The 15,741-nt window shown below is 25.2% G+C and overlaps 2 protein-coding genes and 1 long non-coding RNA gene across 6 annotated transcripts in view; 1 reads left to right on the top strand and 2 right to left on the bottom strand.

Annotated features, from left to right (window-relative positions):
• LOC127286913 (protein sprint) overlaps nucleotides 1-15,741 on the top strand; it is a 240,967-nt gene that overhangs the window by 53,475 nt on the left and 171,751 nt on the right. The window lies entirely within an intron of this gene.
• Nucleotides 468-5,416, bottom strand: LOC127286943 (uncharacterized). Of its 2 annotated transcripts, none has more exons than XR_007843812.1 (6): nucleotides 5,254-5,416; nucleotides 4,828-4,906; nucleotides 3,816-3,907; nucleotides 1,500-1,611; nucleotides 1,079-1,157; nucleotides 468-718 (listed from the first exon to the last, which is right to left on the bottom strand). XR_007843812.1 is itself a non-coding variant. In XM_051313614.1 (6 exons), the coding sequence occupies exons 1-6, from the start codon at nucleotides 5,320-5,322 to the stop codon at nucleotides 701-703; spliced, it is 438 nt and encodes a 145-aa protein (XP_051169571.1). In that variant the 5' UTR covers nucleotides 5,323-5,415; the 3' UTR covers nucleotides 468-700. The 2 variants fall into 2 exon arrangements, 1 of the variants encoding a protein (XP_051169571.1); XM_051313614.1 differs by having other exon boundaries at nucleotides 1,079-1,146; nucleotides 5,254-5,415.
• Nucleotides 7,896-9,258, bottom strand: LOC127286960 (uncharacterized). The gene is made up of 3 exons (XR_007843818.1): nucleotides 9,179-9,258; nucleotides 8,196-8,284; nucleotides 7,896-7,996 (listed from the first exon to the last, which is right to left on the bottom strand). It is a non-coding gene; the product is annotated as an uncharacterized LOC127286960 (long non-coding RNA).

The following is a 15,741-nucleotide window of genomic DNA, read 5'->3' as shown; positions in this document are numbered from 1 at the left end:
CAAAATTTTTTAAATTAATATATTACAGCTTTAAAAAAAGCAATCCATTGTTGCTCACTCTCCTTTTTTTTTTACTATTCTCATTATGTCATATTATATTTGCGTCAAAAAATTATCTGTTCTGCTTTTTCATTTTTAGAGATACAAGAATACTTTAAAATTTATTTATTTATTTTATTTTTACTTATGTTAAAGTAAAAGTCATCATAATAATTAATATTTATGTACTTTTATTTATTTTAAATTTAATTTTTCATCTACTTATTAGAATATGTAATTTACTTCATTATAATTTGATTTTTCAAATTCTTAGTACATGAGTACATCATACGGCACTGAAATCATACTGCAGCGCTCGTCAGTTCGGGACAATTCGGTACTAAAACGACTCTTCAGTTACGGACATTCCTCACTTACGGATTTCGCCACTTACGACGTTCGATTGTATATAAATGAGAATTGCAACATTTTATAAATAAAATCGTCTCAAACTATTTTTTTATTCAAAACATTATACATTCTCTTTTTTACTATATCAATATAGTCAATTAGCGGATGAGCCTTGTTATTGATAAAATTATTGTAATAAATACTACAAGTACTTTAAATAATTTCTTTTTTTTTTGTCTTTTACAGCCTTTTGTTGATTAGTTGTATATATACAATTTTATTGAATCCAGTTAGGCGATTTCTTTATTGTTTATGGAAAGAAATAGAGCTGTAAAAATAAACGTGAAGAGATATAAATTAATATAATATAAAATAATACATATCTAATTAACATATTAATAATTAATAACGCATCATCAATTATAACGTATAATTTAGCAATCGTAATCATGTGACAATAATTAATAAATAATAAAAATAATAACAAAAAAATTAATTAATAATAATAATTAATCTTACTTTCAAGGCTTATTTAATTTCAGATACATCTTAAAATACGATATTCTTTTTACTGTGATATTAAATTCTTTTAAATGAAGCAAAATATAAATAAATAAAATTCGTTTTCGTTAGACAGACAACGAAAATATCAAGTAAATTTATAATTAAAATATAAAAATTAACGTACCGAGGGATCGTATTTGTAGCCACATACAGTAAATTGATAAGCAGCTTCACAAATATCTAAACTTGTTGCTGAAAAAAGACTTTAAACATTAAATAAATAGAAACTGATTTTACTGTCAATTTAGAAAAATTGACGTATTTGAACATTATATGAATATTAATTGTCAGCTATTTTCTATTTCACTTAACAAACTCACAAACTGTTATTAATATTATTCTTTTATGATTGTCGTATTCGGTCTACATCCAGAGCCAAATAACTTTTTATTTGTGTCAAATAAATTTTGATTTAAATAAAAAAAAATTTTATGACAAATAAAAAAAGTTATTAGGCTCTGAGACAAAATACGTTTATTTAACTCAAATATATATTATATTTGTTTAAAATAAAACATTTCTCTGGGTTTATTTTTTACACTCACCTTCAGGGATACAAACTGCAGCCAATCCTTTTAATCTCCCAGCCAACTCTTCCGTAAGCATTACCGCCATTTGAGAATTCAAGGAATCTTCTGAAATTTTGTCGTTTTTAATCTGAAAATATGTTATTTAAATTAAATAGATATTAATTTCTCAAAATTACCTTAAAAATTGTACACTTATTCAGTGAAATATATGGGGCATTTCACGGGGAAATTTCCATTAAAAAATTTTTTTTTTCGAAACATTTTTTTTCGAAATCTATATGAAAAATAAGGAAATACGTATTTTTTTATTTGATGAAAATAAAGGAAGTTATGATTTTTTGAAATTTAACGTCAACGAAGGAAGTGTGTTTTTGGAACATTTTTTAATCTATAACAGAAGCAACAAAAAAGTTGAAATTAAACTTTAAAGGTGAAAAAATTCTTCAGTCATTAGAGATTGTAATGCAAAAAAAAAAAAAATTAAAAATCGAAAGTGTCTCTTCTAAGAAAACTCACTTTTTAAGTTTAATTTCAATTTTTTTGTTGCTTCTGTTATAGGTATGTTATTTTTGAGCACATATTTGAAAAATTTGAGAAAAAATCAACAAATTTCATATATGAAGCATAATTTTTAATTTTTTAGTGGGTGATTCTCCGCGTAGCGCCCGATTTGGTCTCTGAAACTTTAAACAAATTTTTTTTTTGTAATGATAAATATCAATATGTATTTTTGAAGATAAAGTGTCAAGAAATAAATATCCATGGTGGGCCGAACAAATTGTTTATAATTTTTTAAACATATTAAAAAAAAAAAATTTTTTTGCTTTTTGAATTCTATAAAATAGTTGAAATTTGATTTAAAATGTTAATGAAAATTTTTGGGATAATTCGGTAATTTACGGAAGTTTTCGAGGTAATTTATGGAAATTTATGCGGTAATTTATAGAAATTTTGTCTAACATTTATAAAAATATGTAAAACAAATTACAATTAAAAATTTTAATTTTGGTAATTTACGGAAATTTCCGCGGTAATTTATGGAAATTTTCGCGGTAACTTACAAAAATATATACAGCGCGAACGACAATTAAAAATTTTTATTTCGGTAATTTATGGAAATTTTCGTGGTAATTTACAAAAAAATAAATAGCGCGAACGACAATTCAAAATTTTAAATTTGTAATAATAATAATAATATTTGTAATTTTAATATTTACCGAATTTGTAATTATTTATTACTTATCTGAAGTTTAATATTTAAAACAAATTTTTTTACTTCACATTTTATGTGCACTTATAGACACTCGAGTGATACACGCCGTTCAATGGAGAAAAAGCCTTACCATGATGATGAGGCCAGACAATGACGCACAAGAAAGACTGATTTTTTCAACAATTTATTAACAATTTTCAATCTGTTTCATATATGCATGTTATTTATATTCACTGAACTAATACTACTACACTTCAGTTGACATAAAATATAAATAATTATTAATTTTATTGAGAAATATTTGAAGGCCAGACCATGACGATTCTGTGATTCCCTATGCACATTTGATGCTTTTAATGTGTGAAAAATAAAAAAATTAATTCTGAAAGCAGTTTCTCTCTTAGTAATTCACTTAGGAGAGCTTATTGTTGCTTTTAACTAATGGTGAGTGAAGTTTCGATTTTATTTCTATGTAAAAAAATGCTATTTTATAAAAAGGCCAAAACATGACGCAAAAACGAGGGACAAGAATTAACACCAAAAAAATAAATTTTTTTTTTCACAAATGGTTTATTTTCACAATTTTACTAATATAAACAATACGAAACTATCAATAGTTTTTATATTGATTACTGTATTTTACTAAAAATAACATTTTTTTTTATATAAAAGTGGTACTGGGGACAGGTCATACCATGACGTTTTGGCACCTTAAAACAGCTTTTTAAGTAAAATTCTAAACTTTTAATTAAAAACGACTATGGGCTTTTGTTTATAAACATAGAAATTAGTTTTTCTTATTGGATTTATTGCAATATGTGCAAATGATTTTTTAAAAAATACGAGGGACATTAAGTTGTGCGCTACGCGGAGAATCACCCTAGTACAATAGTTTAAAAAATGTTCCAAAAACACACTTCCTTCGTTGACATTAAATTTCAAAACATCATAACTTCCTTCATTTTCATCAAATAAAAAAATAAAAAATACGATTTCCTTATTTTTCATATAAATTTCGAAAAAAATGTTTCGGACAAAAAAAAAATTTTATTGAAAATTTCCTATGAAATGCCCCATATATAGTTTTGAAAAGTTTATTTAAAAAAAAAATTACTTACAATACTCATTGCTACAAACAGACATTTGAAGTAACACTGGAGTTCCGGTACTGGTGGAAATTCTCCTTTTAATTTTGCATTATTGATCAGATCTATATTAAAATCACGGAGGAATATAAATCATAAGAATTACTTTTTTCAAATGTAATTTTGAAACTTTAATCAACATTTATTTATTATTATTTAATATTTAGTAAAATATTTTTATTATATACACTCAGAGAAATGGTATATTTGTCTCCGAGCCTACTAACTCATTTATTTGTTGCAAATATATTTTATTTCATTGAAATAAAAAATTTATTTGAGCCAAAGAAAAATTTATTTCTGACAAATAAAATTTTTATTTACTCCAAATAAATAAGCTAGTAGGCTCTGAGACAAATATACGTTTATTTAACTCAAATATATTTCATTTGATTCAAATAAATCATTTCTCTGGGTGTATGTAAATAAATAAAAAATTACTAAAGAATATATATTATTAATAATTTTTAATTGGTTTAGAAAAGTAAAAGTAAGTAAGTAAGTAATGTACTTACTTTAGTAAGTACATTTATTTAGTAACATAATTTACACAAAGGAACAGAAAATTTAAAAACATATAACTTTTATTATGGATTTGAGAAAATATATTAGCACACCCAGAGAAATGTTTTATTTGAACTAAATATAATATATTTGAGTTAAGTAAACGCATATTTGTCTCACAGCCTTCTAGCCTACTTATTTGGCGTAAATAAATTTTTTTATTTAAATCAAATGAATATTTATTAGACTGTGAGACAAATATATCATTTCTCTGGGTACACCTCAATTAAGTTTTATTGCAAAAAATAAACAAAATTTAGGTACTCGAAACTTTAAAGAAGCCGAGTATAAAATTTATATATTCCTATATCAAACTTTATTCCGAAAATTAATAATTCCAATTGAACATATAGAAAAAAATTACAAATATATGAAGTCAAACTATCTGTCATATTATGAAAAAATAATTTTAATTTCTTACCCATGGGACATCCAGTTTGTCTTTGACAATTTTTACCAACTGGCTTTCCGGCTTTGACTAATTGGTCAAAATTCATTTTCTTTTATATGATTACATGAAAAATAAACACAACTATTAGTTGCAATTTTAAGATTATTATAAATTAAATTATATTGTAATTTGAAAATTATTGAGTTTCCATTAGACATCATTGGATGTCATCTATATCGTGGATTTATCGCAAAAATGATATAAAATTTAAATAAAATTAAAATCACAAATACTAATGTATTTTTTTTTAAATTAGTGTATGACTAAAAAAAATTTTTTTTTATTCAATTAATTTTGAATGATATATTACAAATGCTTTTACTCTTAATTCAGAAAAAAAATCATGTACAAAAAATTTCATAAGAATCAAAAAAATTTATGCAATAAAATACTTACTCCTTCTATTTTTTGTAAACATATCACTAAAATAAAAATCAATGGACTGCTAATTAACAAAATTTTCATTTTGTTAAAAAACAAAATATTTTATTTGACAACCAAAACAAATTGCAGATTTGAATTGCTTTGTGAAGAAAAAAATTGTTAGCAAACGCTTTTATATGTGCAGAAAAATAAAGCTATAAACTCAAATCCTAAATTATAAATGATGGATTAAAGGACTATTAGGAATTTAATGAAAGAGTGGTTAGTAATTTCTGTCTTAAGTTGTCACGCGATTCGCGCAACATAAGAAAATGTTTATTTTATTCTTTTTTTATATAAACATTTACGTCTAAAGAATTTTGCCTTTAATATGAAGAATCATATTTTAAAATTATTTTAAAATTAAATATTAATTAATTTTATTAAAATACCAAAATTAATAAATATTTTTTAACAATAATAAATATAATTTTACATATTTTGTTACATAAATTTTTAATAATTTTAAATATGCTGAAAAAATTGGAACGAAGCAGTAATTTTTTGAAATTTTAATATTATATACAGTTGAATGATTAGTTTAAAGACTTTAGTTAATTATCGCAGACTACAATTTCAGTTTTTTTTGTACATTTTGTAGTAGTCTTTTTTAAATATGCAGTTAGCTAACAATAATTTTGAAAAAAAAAATTATAAGTTACGATAAATAATTTTACATTTTCAGAAAATGTCTTTGAAAATATATACTTATAAAAGAATAACTTTGAAATTATTACCTAAATTGAATTATAATTCCTTATAGATATATATATATATATATATATATATATATATATAAATGTCACCATTTGAAATAATAAATATTAAATAACTTAATGGTATAAATATGATGCACAGTCGTATAATAAATATAATTTTTTTTTTTAATATTTTACTCTGAGTATAAATATTTTTTTTTAAGGAATACTTCACTTCGTCTGTAAATAAGTTTTAGTGAAAATGGAATTAAAATCACTCCAGAAACCGTAAAATGAATCCAACATTTTATATAAAACGTCTGTATCTTCCTCATAAATATTTTTTATAAAATTGGTAGCAGCATTATAATAACCTTCACCTAAAATTAAATAAATTTAAAAATTTAATAATTTTCTATCTCGTAATTATATATATTTTTTAATATTTCATTTAGTATTTTATAATAAAAATCTTACCCATTGCAATGCATCCCGTAATAACAGAGTAAGTTGTTTTTAATTCTGGAAACAAATCAAAAAGCGGTTCAACCAAACTTAATTCCATTTTATTATTTTCATTCTGAAAATAAAATGTTTATAATATAAATATATAACATTTTTGTTCCAATACTAGAAAATTATTGTAAATACACTTCACTATTTTCATCACTTTTTCATTAATTAATAAATTATAATATTAACACTCACATCTTCAAATGCCATTATACTGTTTCTGTCTGACATTAGAATCCTTTTTTGATATTGGATTCAAAATTTAACGATTTTCAAAATTTTTAATTTTATCACCTTTTTAATTTTGTTTACACAATATTTTAAAATTTAACCAAAACACAATTTTACGATTGATAATAATGATAATTTTATGGACATCAATTAACACAGTCAATTAAAATAAAATAATGAACAATAAACTTTTAAGCATAATTTTAATAATGTTTAAGAGTTTTTTTTTTATTGTGACTATGTGATCTATCTGAAATTGAATCAACGGAATGCATTTGTCTTATGAAGAGTCTTATGAAAAATCATGACTTCTTAATGACTTGAGCTACATTAAAGCAGATAATCATTACTGCAAGACAACTGTCATCAGCTCTTTTTATCCGGCGGACATGATAATTTCAAATAGTCTATATGTACGTATTAACGAAGAAGATATAGGAAGTAGTACATACATAATAACAATGAAAGATAAAAAAAAAGTAGATCATATTAAATGATGAAAATGACTTTATAATGATTAGTTGCAAAACTATTTTATTCATTTATTAATAACCCGTAATAAATAATAATAATAATAATAATAGTAATAACAAAATTAGAAAATAATTTTAATATAATAATAGTTATAATAATTAAAAATAATAGTAAGAAGTAAAAATTTTAATAAAAATTTAATGAAACATAAACAATATAGCACAAATTAAAAATTTCTTAATTACATAATTTTTAAAAGTTATGATTATTTTTTACTTTTAAACTTGATTATTTTATATTTAAAAATGTATTAGTCTTTGAAAAATTTTTCCTTTATGCCTAAATTTTTATTTATTTTAACATTTTGTTTTATTACTTAAAATTCAATTCATTTTCTTACAAAAAACCTTTTTTCTTAATTTCCAAAATCTTAAACTTAATTTTTATTAAGTAACTTTTATTATCAAAATTGTTTACAATCAAATAACTTTGTACTTTGTTAACAAACAAAATTTCATTTAAGGGCAGGTCAAAGTTGATGCGATTTTCCCATTGAAACTCTTATGTAAAAAAATTGCATCGACTTTGACCTGCCCTTAAAGTCATTCATCACTATTATTATATTACATATTTAACTAAATTAATTACTTAATTATTAAAATTAATAAAAAAAAATTAAAAAATTATCATTAAAATTTACTGGAGCTTAAGATAATAGAATTTTATTTAAATTCTTATTAATTATTTATAACAATTTTAATATAAATGTCTCAGGTGCGTTTGCCAAAGCAGAATAAAACCTGTTAATAAAAATAACATCTAATTAGTTCATTTGAAATTATTAAAATCTTCTAAACTATTTTATAAATTTTTACACTTTTTCAAAAACATTAACTATTTGAATTTCTATTAAATTTTTTTATTGAATTTTAACTAAATTATTCATAAATCATTCATTAAATTTTTATTAAAATTTTTATGAAAAAAATCAATACTTACTCTGTGAAAAATTATGTATAAATATTTAACACCTGTCTTTATTCTGGATTTGCATACAATGCCCTCTTTCTTTAATAATGCTAACATCTCTGTTGAAATTCAATTGAAAAAAAAATTGATAAATACAATTGAAAAAAATTTTTATAATTTTTCAAAAATTGATCTAAATCTGAATTTTTTTTTATCTTTAACTAGTTCAAATGTGTTGATATATTGAGAAGTACTTAGTAAAATCTTTATTCAATTGGTATGGTGAATTTTATTAATTGATATATTAAACTTTACTTTATTCAGAGAAATGATATATTTATCTTACAGCCTAATAAATATTTATTTGATTTAAATAAAAAATTTTATTTACGCTCTCTACTCTCTAAATTTGAATCAGCTAAAATCCGCTGATTGGCAGCGAATAGTCGCTGATTGAAAAAGCTATAAGTATGCAGCTGCGAATCAGCGACTAACAACTATTTCAATCAGCGGAATACTCCATTTTAAAATAAATTTATCTTTCGACGAAAATGACCGACGTTCGCCAATTCGTGTTTCGCTATTTTATTAGCTGTAATCGCTGATTTGCAGTGAAAACTTTATTCGCTGATTCAAACAGTGAAATTTTAGCTAATTCAAATTTAGAGAGTAAAATTTGAATTAGTGAAAAGTGAGCTACTAATTAACATTAGTAAGAATTTTTATTAATTTTGAGTAAAATATTACTATTTGATTTAGTAGTTTTAAAATTTTTACGAAAGTTTTAATAAAAAGTGACTAAAAATTAGTAAAAATTCTTACTAATTTAGATAGTAGCTCACTTTCTGCTAATTCCAATTCAGAGAGCGCCAAATAAATAGGCTAGTAGGTTGTGAGACAAATATACGTTTACTTAACTCAAATATATTATATTTGCTTAAAATAAAAAATTTCTCTGGGTGTGCAGTAAAAAATTAAAATTAAAATGAAAGTTTAACAATAAAATAAATTACCTGGATCAAGTCCTAATTTCAACTGACATGTTTTTTTTAGACTTTCATACAAGCTTCTTATTAGATTGTCAGATAATCCCTGAAATAAATATTTCCAGTTTAAATAAAATTCTTTTTCAATGAATGAAAATAAAAAACACAACACTATATCACATTCACGTATTACATATTAATTTTAAAAAAACATTATTTTGTACTAACGCGTTTATTTCTCTCATTAACGAATGAACCTATCAAAATAATTAGAAGCGTTGAAGAAATATGCATTTTTATTAAAAAATTAACTTCTTTATTATAACTCCAAATGTATGATACAATTGTTTATAATGCATCTGTCACATTTGATATATCTATTGTGTCTTATATATTAATACACTTTTCATGTGATACTCGCCTTTTATAATCTTCGTTAAGAATGAAATTTGTCTAATGTCTCGATCATTAATTTAATTTTTATGAGAAAAAAAATTACTAAAACTTCTTTAATGAGAGCATTTCTCAAAAAACGATAGTTTACGTCATATAGTAATAAAAAAAACATTAAATTAATTTTCATTGTTTATGATATTAATTTAATGACAACAATGTTTGATGTTTTTGTAATTGTAAAGCATAAATTAATTATTAAAGTGACTCCTTTGTCTTCAAGATTCCTTCTAATGTTAAAATCTTGTATACAGAAACCCTATTCTCGTGCCATCTGGTCAGAATCCGCACCCTCGGCAGACATTCGGCCATTAATCGGAGTGCTTTTCTCTCGCGATGATCGATAATTGAACTGTTTCTTCCTTCAATTAATTTTATCTTATTTCTCTTTAGACAAAAATACTTCTTCTCTATAGTTGCATTACATTTGAAGAAATTAACTATAAATAAATAATAAAAAAACAATAATAATAATAAAACATGAAAATTTAAATAATAATTATAAAGAATAATAATTTACTTGTTTTCTATTTGTGTCCAAAATCAGTTTATCTATTTATTATACCTCATTTAATTTGCCTCATTAAAAACGACTTTTACCACTTGAAAAAATAAATCTCGCGCCTTGACAAAAACCTAATTTATCTATACTCAAAAATAAACTTTTCTTGCAAAGACAACTTTATCTATAGGGGAGAGTGTTAATATGTTAATTTAAAATTTTTTTGGCATTAACATAAAGTTTAAACTCTTTTCTAGATTCAAATTCGATGAAATAAAATGTCTGTAAAATGAAATTTTGTTTAAGTAAAAATATTTTGCCCTGATATTTTGTAATATAAAAATTCGGTTAAATGGAATTTTTGTAACATGTTAATTTGAAGAAATAAAAATTCGGCTGAAAGTAAAATCTGAGTAATGAAATATTGTCAAATAAAAATTCTAAAAAATAAATATTTAGAGCTTATTCATGCGTCCCGAAATTTCCTAATTACTTTTTCTTATTTAAAAATAAATTATTATTGTTAGCTTTGTGACAAATTAATTTAGTCTATATTAAAATGAAAATAGTATATTACAATTATTAGGGCAGAAAGTTCGAAATTTCCGCACCGCGATGATGCCCGGGGCGAAGCCCCCAATCTCGTATGTTATTTTTCTTCATATCCGGTCGAAAGTACGCACAATAATTCGCTAATTAAAAATATTTCAATTGCGTATTCCATTTCAAAGCCGGACATCTTTGCTCCTCGCTTCAACGCCTCTAACGGACAATCTGAAAGCTCTGACTTTTTCTCTATCTCTCTATATTAGTCAAGTCTCTTTTTCGATGTAGGCATCGAAAAAAGCAAAGAAAATACCAATATAACTAAAATTTTTGCAACAAAATATTAATATATATTCAATTTCATATTCAAATTTTGGAGGATATTTTATTTACTTTTATAATAGGGTGAATGTGGGTATTACTACGTGTTTTGAAATCGGTCATTTTCAAAGAAACATTTGAAGGTTTTAAAGTGAACGGTTATTAGTAATTATTTTTTTATGATTACCTGAACTATCCTAGAACTTAAAAAATCTATAAATTACTAAAAAAAAGTTAATGTTTATTTAAAAAAATAATTAATTAAAAAAAATGCACATGCGTGTAATACTACGAAAAGGCTCATATTACTACGCGTGCATTACTACGAACGTTTTTAATGCAACATATCATTATTAAAAATGAAATTATCTTATGAAATTAGAGAGTTCCTCGCTTTTTTTTCTTTTCAAAACTATTTGTTCAGCATCATTTGTTCTTTTTAATATTTCTTCTAGGTTTTGTTGCTGTTTTCTTAGATTTTCTTTTTCCCTTAACAACTTAGTTTGTTCTCTCTCTAATTTTTTTTCTTCTTGTCTTTTTTTGGCCGCGTTTTTCTTACTCTGGTTCTCGATGCTTTTTTCAGTTTTAATTCTTTTATTCTCAATTTTCTGTTCCTCCAATCTTTTTTTATTTTATTATTATTTATTTTATTATTTGACTAAAACTACTGTAAAACCCTATCAGAAATTCGTCACATTATGCTCTTCGAACGCGATCTGTCAAGAACAATTTTAGGTTATGTCAGCTGTTTTCGACGACGTAGCAATAGACGCATGCGTGAAAATTCCTGTGTGTATTTCTACGTTTAAAATTAAATAATGAAAATGGAAAAGTCATAATATTTAATTTATATTAATAAATTCTACGCTAACTACTTTATTTAAAAAAAATTTAACATAACATATTTCATTATTAAATACATATACGTATAATTATATTTCTAAAAGCACTTTCAACTCACTAAAGCAACTTTTTAGGCCTTCGACGGGAATAGCTATTTTCAAAGTTTAATAAAATAATTAGAGAATAATGTTTTTAGTATTTTTCAGTAATAATAGTAATCTTTATTATTTAAAGTTTTATTATGGATATTTTATTGTCCATTCTCTTTTAAATAACGCTTGTTTTTAGTAATTTAAATGAAATTCGTAGTAATGGGAACGTTCGTAGTAATACCCACATTCACCCTATGCACTGACACATACAAACACTTAGAAATCCTAAGAAATTTTAAGGTTATCTGTCAAAAAGAGAAGTTTAGTACGTACGTTGTTTTTTGCATACTCACAATCACAAAACTTCAAGAAAAATTTTTTATTTATAACATAGTTCTATATAACGACTGTAAAAGAGAGGAAATTTGAGAATAAGAGAGAGACAACAAGAAAAAAAACAGAACTCGGTTCTGTTGGGTTAAAATCGCGAAGAGTTACCGACCGAGCTATTTACAAAAAGATTTTTGCTCCCGCTGAAATAGATGACGCGCGTGTGCATTGCTATAGCAATGCAATGTTCAACTTTCTGCTGAGAAGTCAATGCAGGAGATACGTACTTTCGTCCGTGGTATGTAGAAAAAATTATTAATCCTTAATCCCTTGACAAGTCCATGGTACATATATGAGCCGCCGGAAAGTAAAAGGGCGCATATGTCCAGAAAAAAGTCATGCCACCTTTGTGCGTTTGGACATATATGTATATCCACCTTAGAAAAAAATACTAAAAGTAATTCGACTTGAGTGTCAATGGATATACACTGGAACTCCCGAAGGTGAGTTCTCTGAAGGTGAGAACGCGACGGGGGGTTAAGTGAATAAGCGGGACGGACAGCAGCACTCTGAAAACAGGAGCGTTTGATTTTAGTGTTCCATAAGCCCCCGTAGTCGCAATTTAATAACTAAATGAAGAATGTAACAGTCAAAATTTTAGAGTATGTACTCATTATAATTGAAAATAAATATTAATTATAATCAAAACACAAAATTTATCAATTTTTGTGTACATAAATACTACAAATTCCAATGACACATTATATTCCTCTATACAATACTACGTACGGCCATGAGTGTTTACAATATTTGACCACCAAACGGCTTGAAGGTTGAATTCTGAAGGTGAGAACCAAGTCTTTTCCATTCTCACCTTTGGGAGTTCCAGTGTACTAAGGTTTTTAGGATCGCTGAATCAGCATTTGATGTCAGATTTACGCTATATTGGTTCGCCATTTTGAATTTTTTAAAATTGATCTCAAATTTGGATTCAGCGACCCCAAAAACTTTTAATACGATGATATATTTTTTTTGGAAACTTTTGTTTTAGACCGTTTTGGGCCCACAAACGATTTTTCTACTAGACTGTGAGGGGGTTAAAAATAATTGGTAGTAAATTATATTTAAAAACGATCCGCCTTGGTACTTTAAATTCCGTTCACAAAAAAATGTAATAAATTATAGAAGCGCGAAAAAAATGCATGAATGAACATTGAATGTGAAGAGCATGCCCGCGAGTAATGGGAAATTGATGAATTGGTATTAGTTAAATCTATTTCGTGCTAACATACGTTCGAAGGTACTTTTAGGAGCGAAGGGCCTGAAAAGGCAGTGAATTAATCGAGAGAGAGAGAGAGAGAGAGAGAGAGAGCCCTTCGTGGTAGAAAGCCCCACCCTTTGTAATGCTAATTAGCTTTCAATTAAAGCCGTAAGCCCGACTTTGGAGTGAGTCAGACTGCCTCCGCAACTAACTGTGGATTTTCTGAACCATTTGGATGTACATGTAAATACACGCAGTCCTAAAGCAATCGGAAGCTGCCATGATTGCCGGCTACTCTTCTCTTTTCTCTCATATCTACAATTTTACCTCTCACAAGACTTCTCCTTTCAATTTTTTATACAATTATTTTTCTTACATCTTCTCTTTCTCAATATGAACAATCCATATATAATTTTTTTAGACCAAACAATTTTTTTTTTTTTTTTTCATTCAAAAATAATGATTAAAAATGTAATTTAAATTATTATTATTTTTTTTTTATAGTTCTGAACTCTGACAATTTCTGGTAGGGATTGTTTCATATTTTTAATGACAAAAATAAAGGATTGATTTTTTTTATCAGTTAACAAAATAAGAAAATAATAATTGTACAAAATGAAAAATAAAAACACTTGCAAAGGATATAATTACACTAAAACATATTGTTGTCTTCCTTGAAGTAAAAGATAGTGTGTTTTAACTAGTTTCCTTAGAAATGAGAAATAATTATGATTTCATAATGAATTTATTCGCATTCATATATGGGAATCGATAAATAAAAATCTTGATACCAAGGACGTGGGACTCAAGATCTATAGGAAGTATCAAGTTTTCTTTAAATTCTATTTTATTATCTCTCTGATCTTGTTTTATATATAAACGCTTCTTCATTAAATTTTCGAGAATCATTGTAATAATCATTTTTTCACCCATAGACAAAAATAAAGTTGAAATTGATATTATTCTTTTTGTTTTCACAGACAGATAAGAATTGTTTAAAAAAAAATATTAATATAAATCTTCATTTCTCTTTATTTGAATGCAAAAATTAATTATTAAATTTTATTCAAGTACATGAAATTGTACTAAAGAATTTTTTTTTTACGAATTAGACGTAAAATTAATTGAGAAAATAATGAAAATTCCTGAGGTTACCAAGTATCCGAGGAATGTCAAGACGTCAGGAATCAGTCTCTTTTTTTTATCTTTGAGTGCGTTCACATCGCAGGGGAAAGACGTCGACCTGCATATTTCGTATATTTTGACAGTGTGATTCACTGATGGATTTGAGCCACCACCATCGTTACTTCCTTCTATATATCCCACAATGAATATACAGTTTAACGCATATATATATATATGTATATACGTTTGTATGTTATAAGGCTTGTCTCATGCTGTGAGAATCATGGTGGTGGAGAGATGATGATGTTAATGTTACCAGTTGCTTTCGCCATTAGTAAACCTCGAGACTCGATGTCGTTAATGTCCCGTGCAAGTTACTTTTTTTTCTTTTTTTTTAAACATAATTATTTCAAATTTTCCAAATAAAACTTATCTCATATTTGTGATTTATCTTTTTATATTTGAAAAAAATTATCAATTTTCTTTATGAGTGTGTGTATGTGTAATTCAAAGTGATTCAACTATTGCGCATGTGTGACAAATGATGATTGGAAGAAAATCATAATTAAGTGACGTATATATAAACAAATCAGTAAATGTGAAACATATTACGGTGAGCTTATATATGCCAATCGGTTAGATATATTTTAGAAAATTTGTTTTTATAAAGTTTATTGATATAATTAAAAATAAATTTTTATTTTTATATCAGTTTTAATTTTAAAATTCTCTTTTGTAAAAATTTTCTTTATAGACACAGCGAATATTTTTTCGATGAAATTTTTTTTTATCGTATGAGATTTCAATTATTTATTCACTTTTGCGTATCATTTCTCGCCTTGAATCGCTCAAAAAGGAAATGGCAAACCGGAACTGCGGTGGACGCTTTCACAGAATGTGTCTTCACATTTTATCGAACGATGAAACATTTCGGCATTCCTTATACAGATCCATATTCGCTATAAATGTCGAGATTTTTCGATTTATAGTACATTTCAAACGCTTCAATTCGCAAAGTTGGTGGAAAAAAGCGATAGATATTTTTTTTTGTCAAAAATAGCTTAAAAAAATTCGTTTCAAGGAAAAGATTACTTTTAATAAAAAAAAATTTTCCTTA

This window comes from Leptopilina boulardi, unplaced genomic scaffold, assembly GCF_019393585.1.
Source record: "Leptopilina boulardi isolate dan_hultmark-lab unplaced genomic scaffold, ZJU_Lbou_2.1 LbouV2_366, whole genome shotgun sequence".
NCBI lineage: Eukaryota > Metazoa > Arthropoda > Insecta > Hymenoptera > Figitidae > Leptopilina > Leptopilina boulardi.
This window is presented reverse-complemented; position numbering and strand designations above follow the sequence as displayed.

Excerpts from the sequence above, each read along its gene's own strand:
- LOC127286943 (XM_051313614.1), bottom strand. The coding sequence starts at position 5,322 with ATGAAAATTTTGTTAATTAGCAGTCCATTGATTTTTATTTTAGTGATA. Across the intron at positions 1,612-3,815 it reads TGTTTGTAGCAATGAGTATT|ATTAAAAACGACAAAATTTC; the intron begins GTAAGTAATTTT and ends ACATATTTTCAG. Across the intron at positions 1,147-1,499 it reads TGCAGTTTGTATCCCTGAAG|CAACAAGTTTAGATATTTGT; the intron begins GTGAGTGTAAAA and ends GTCTTTTTTCAG.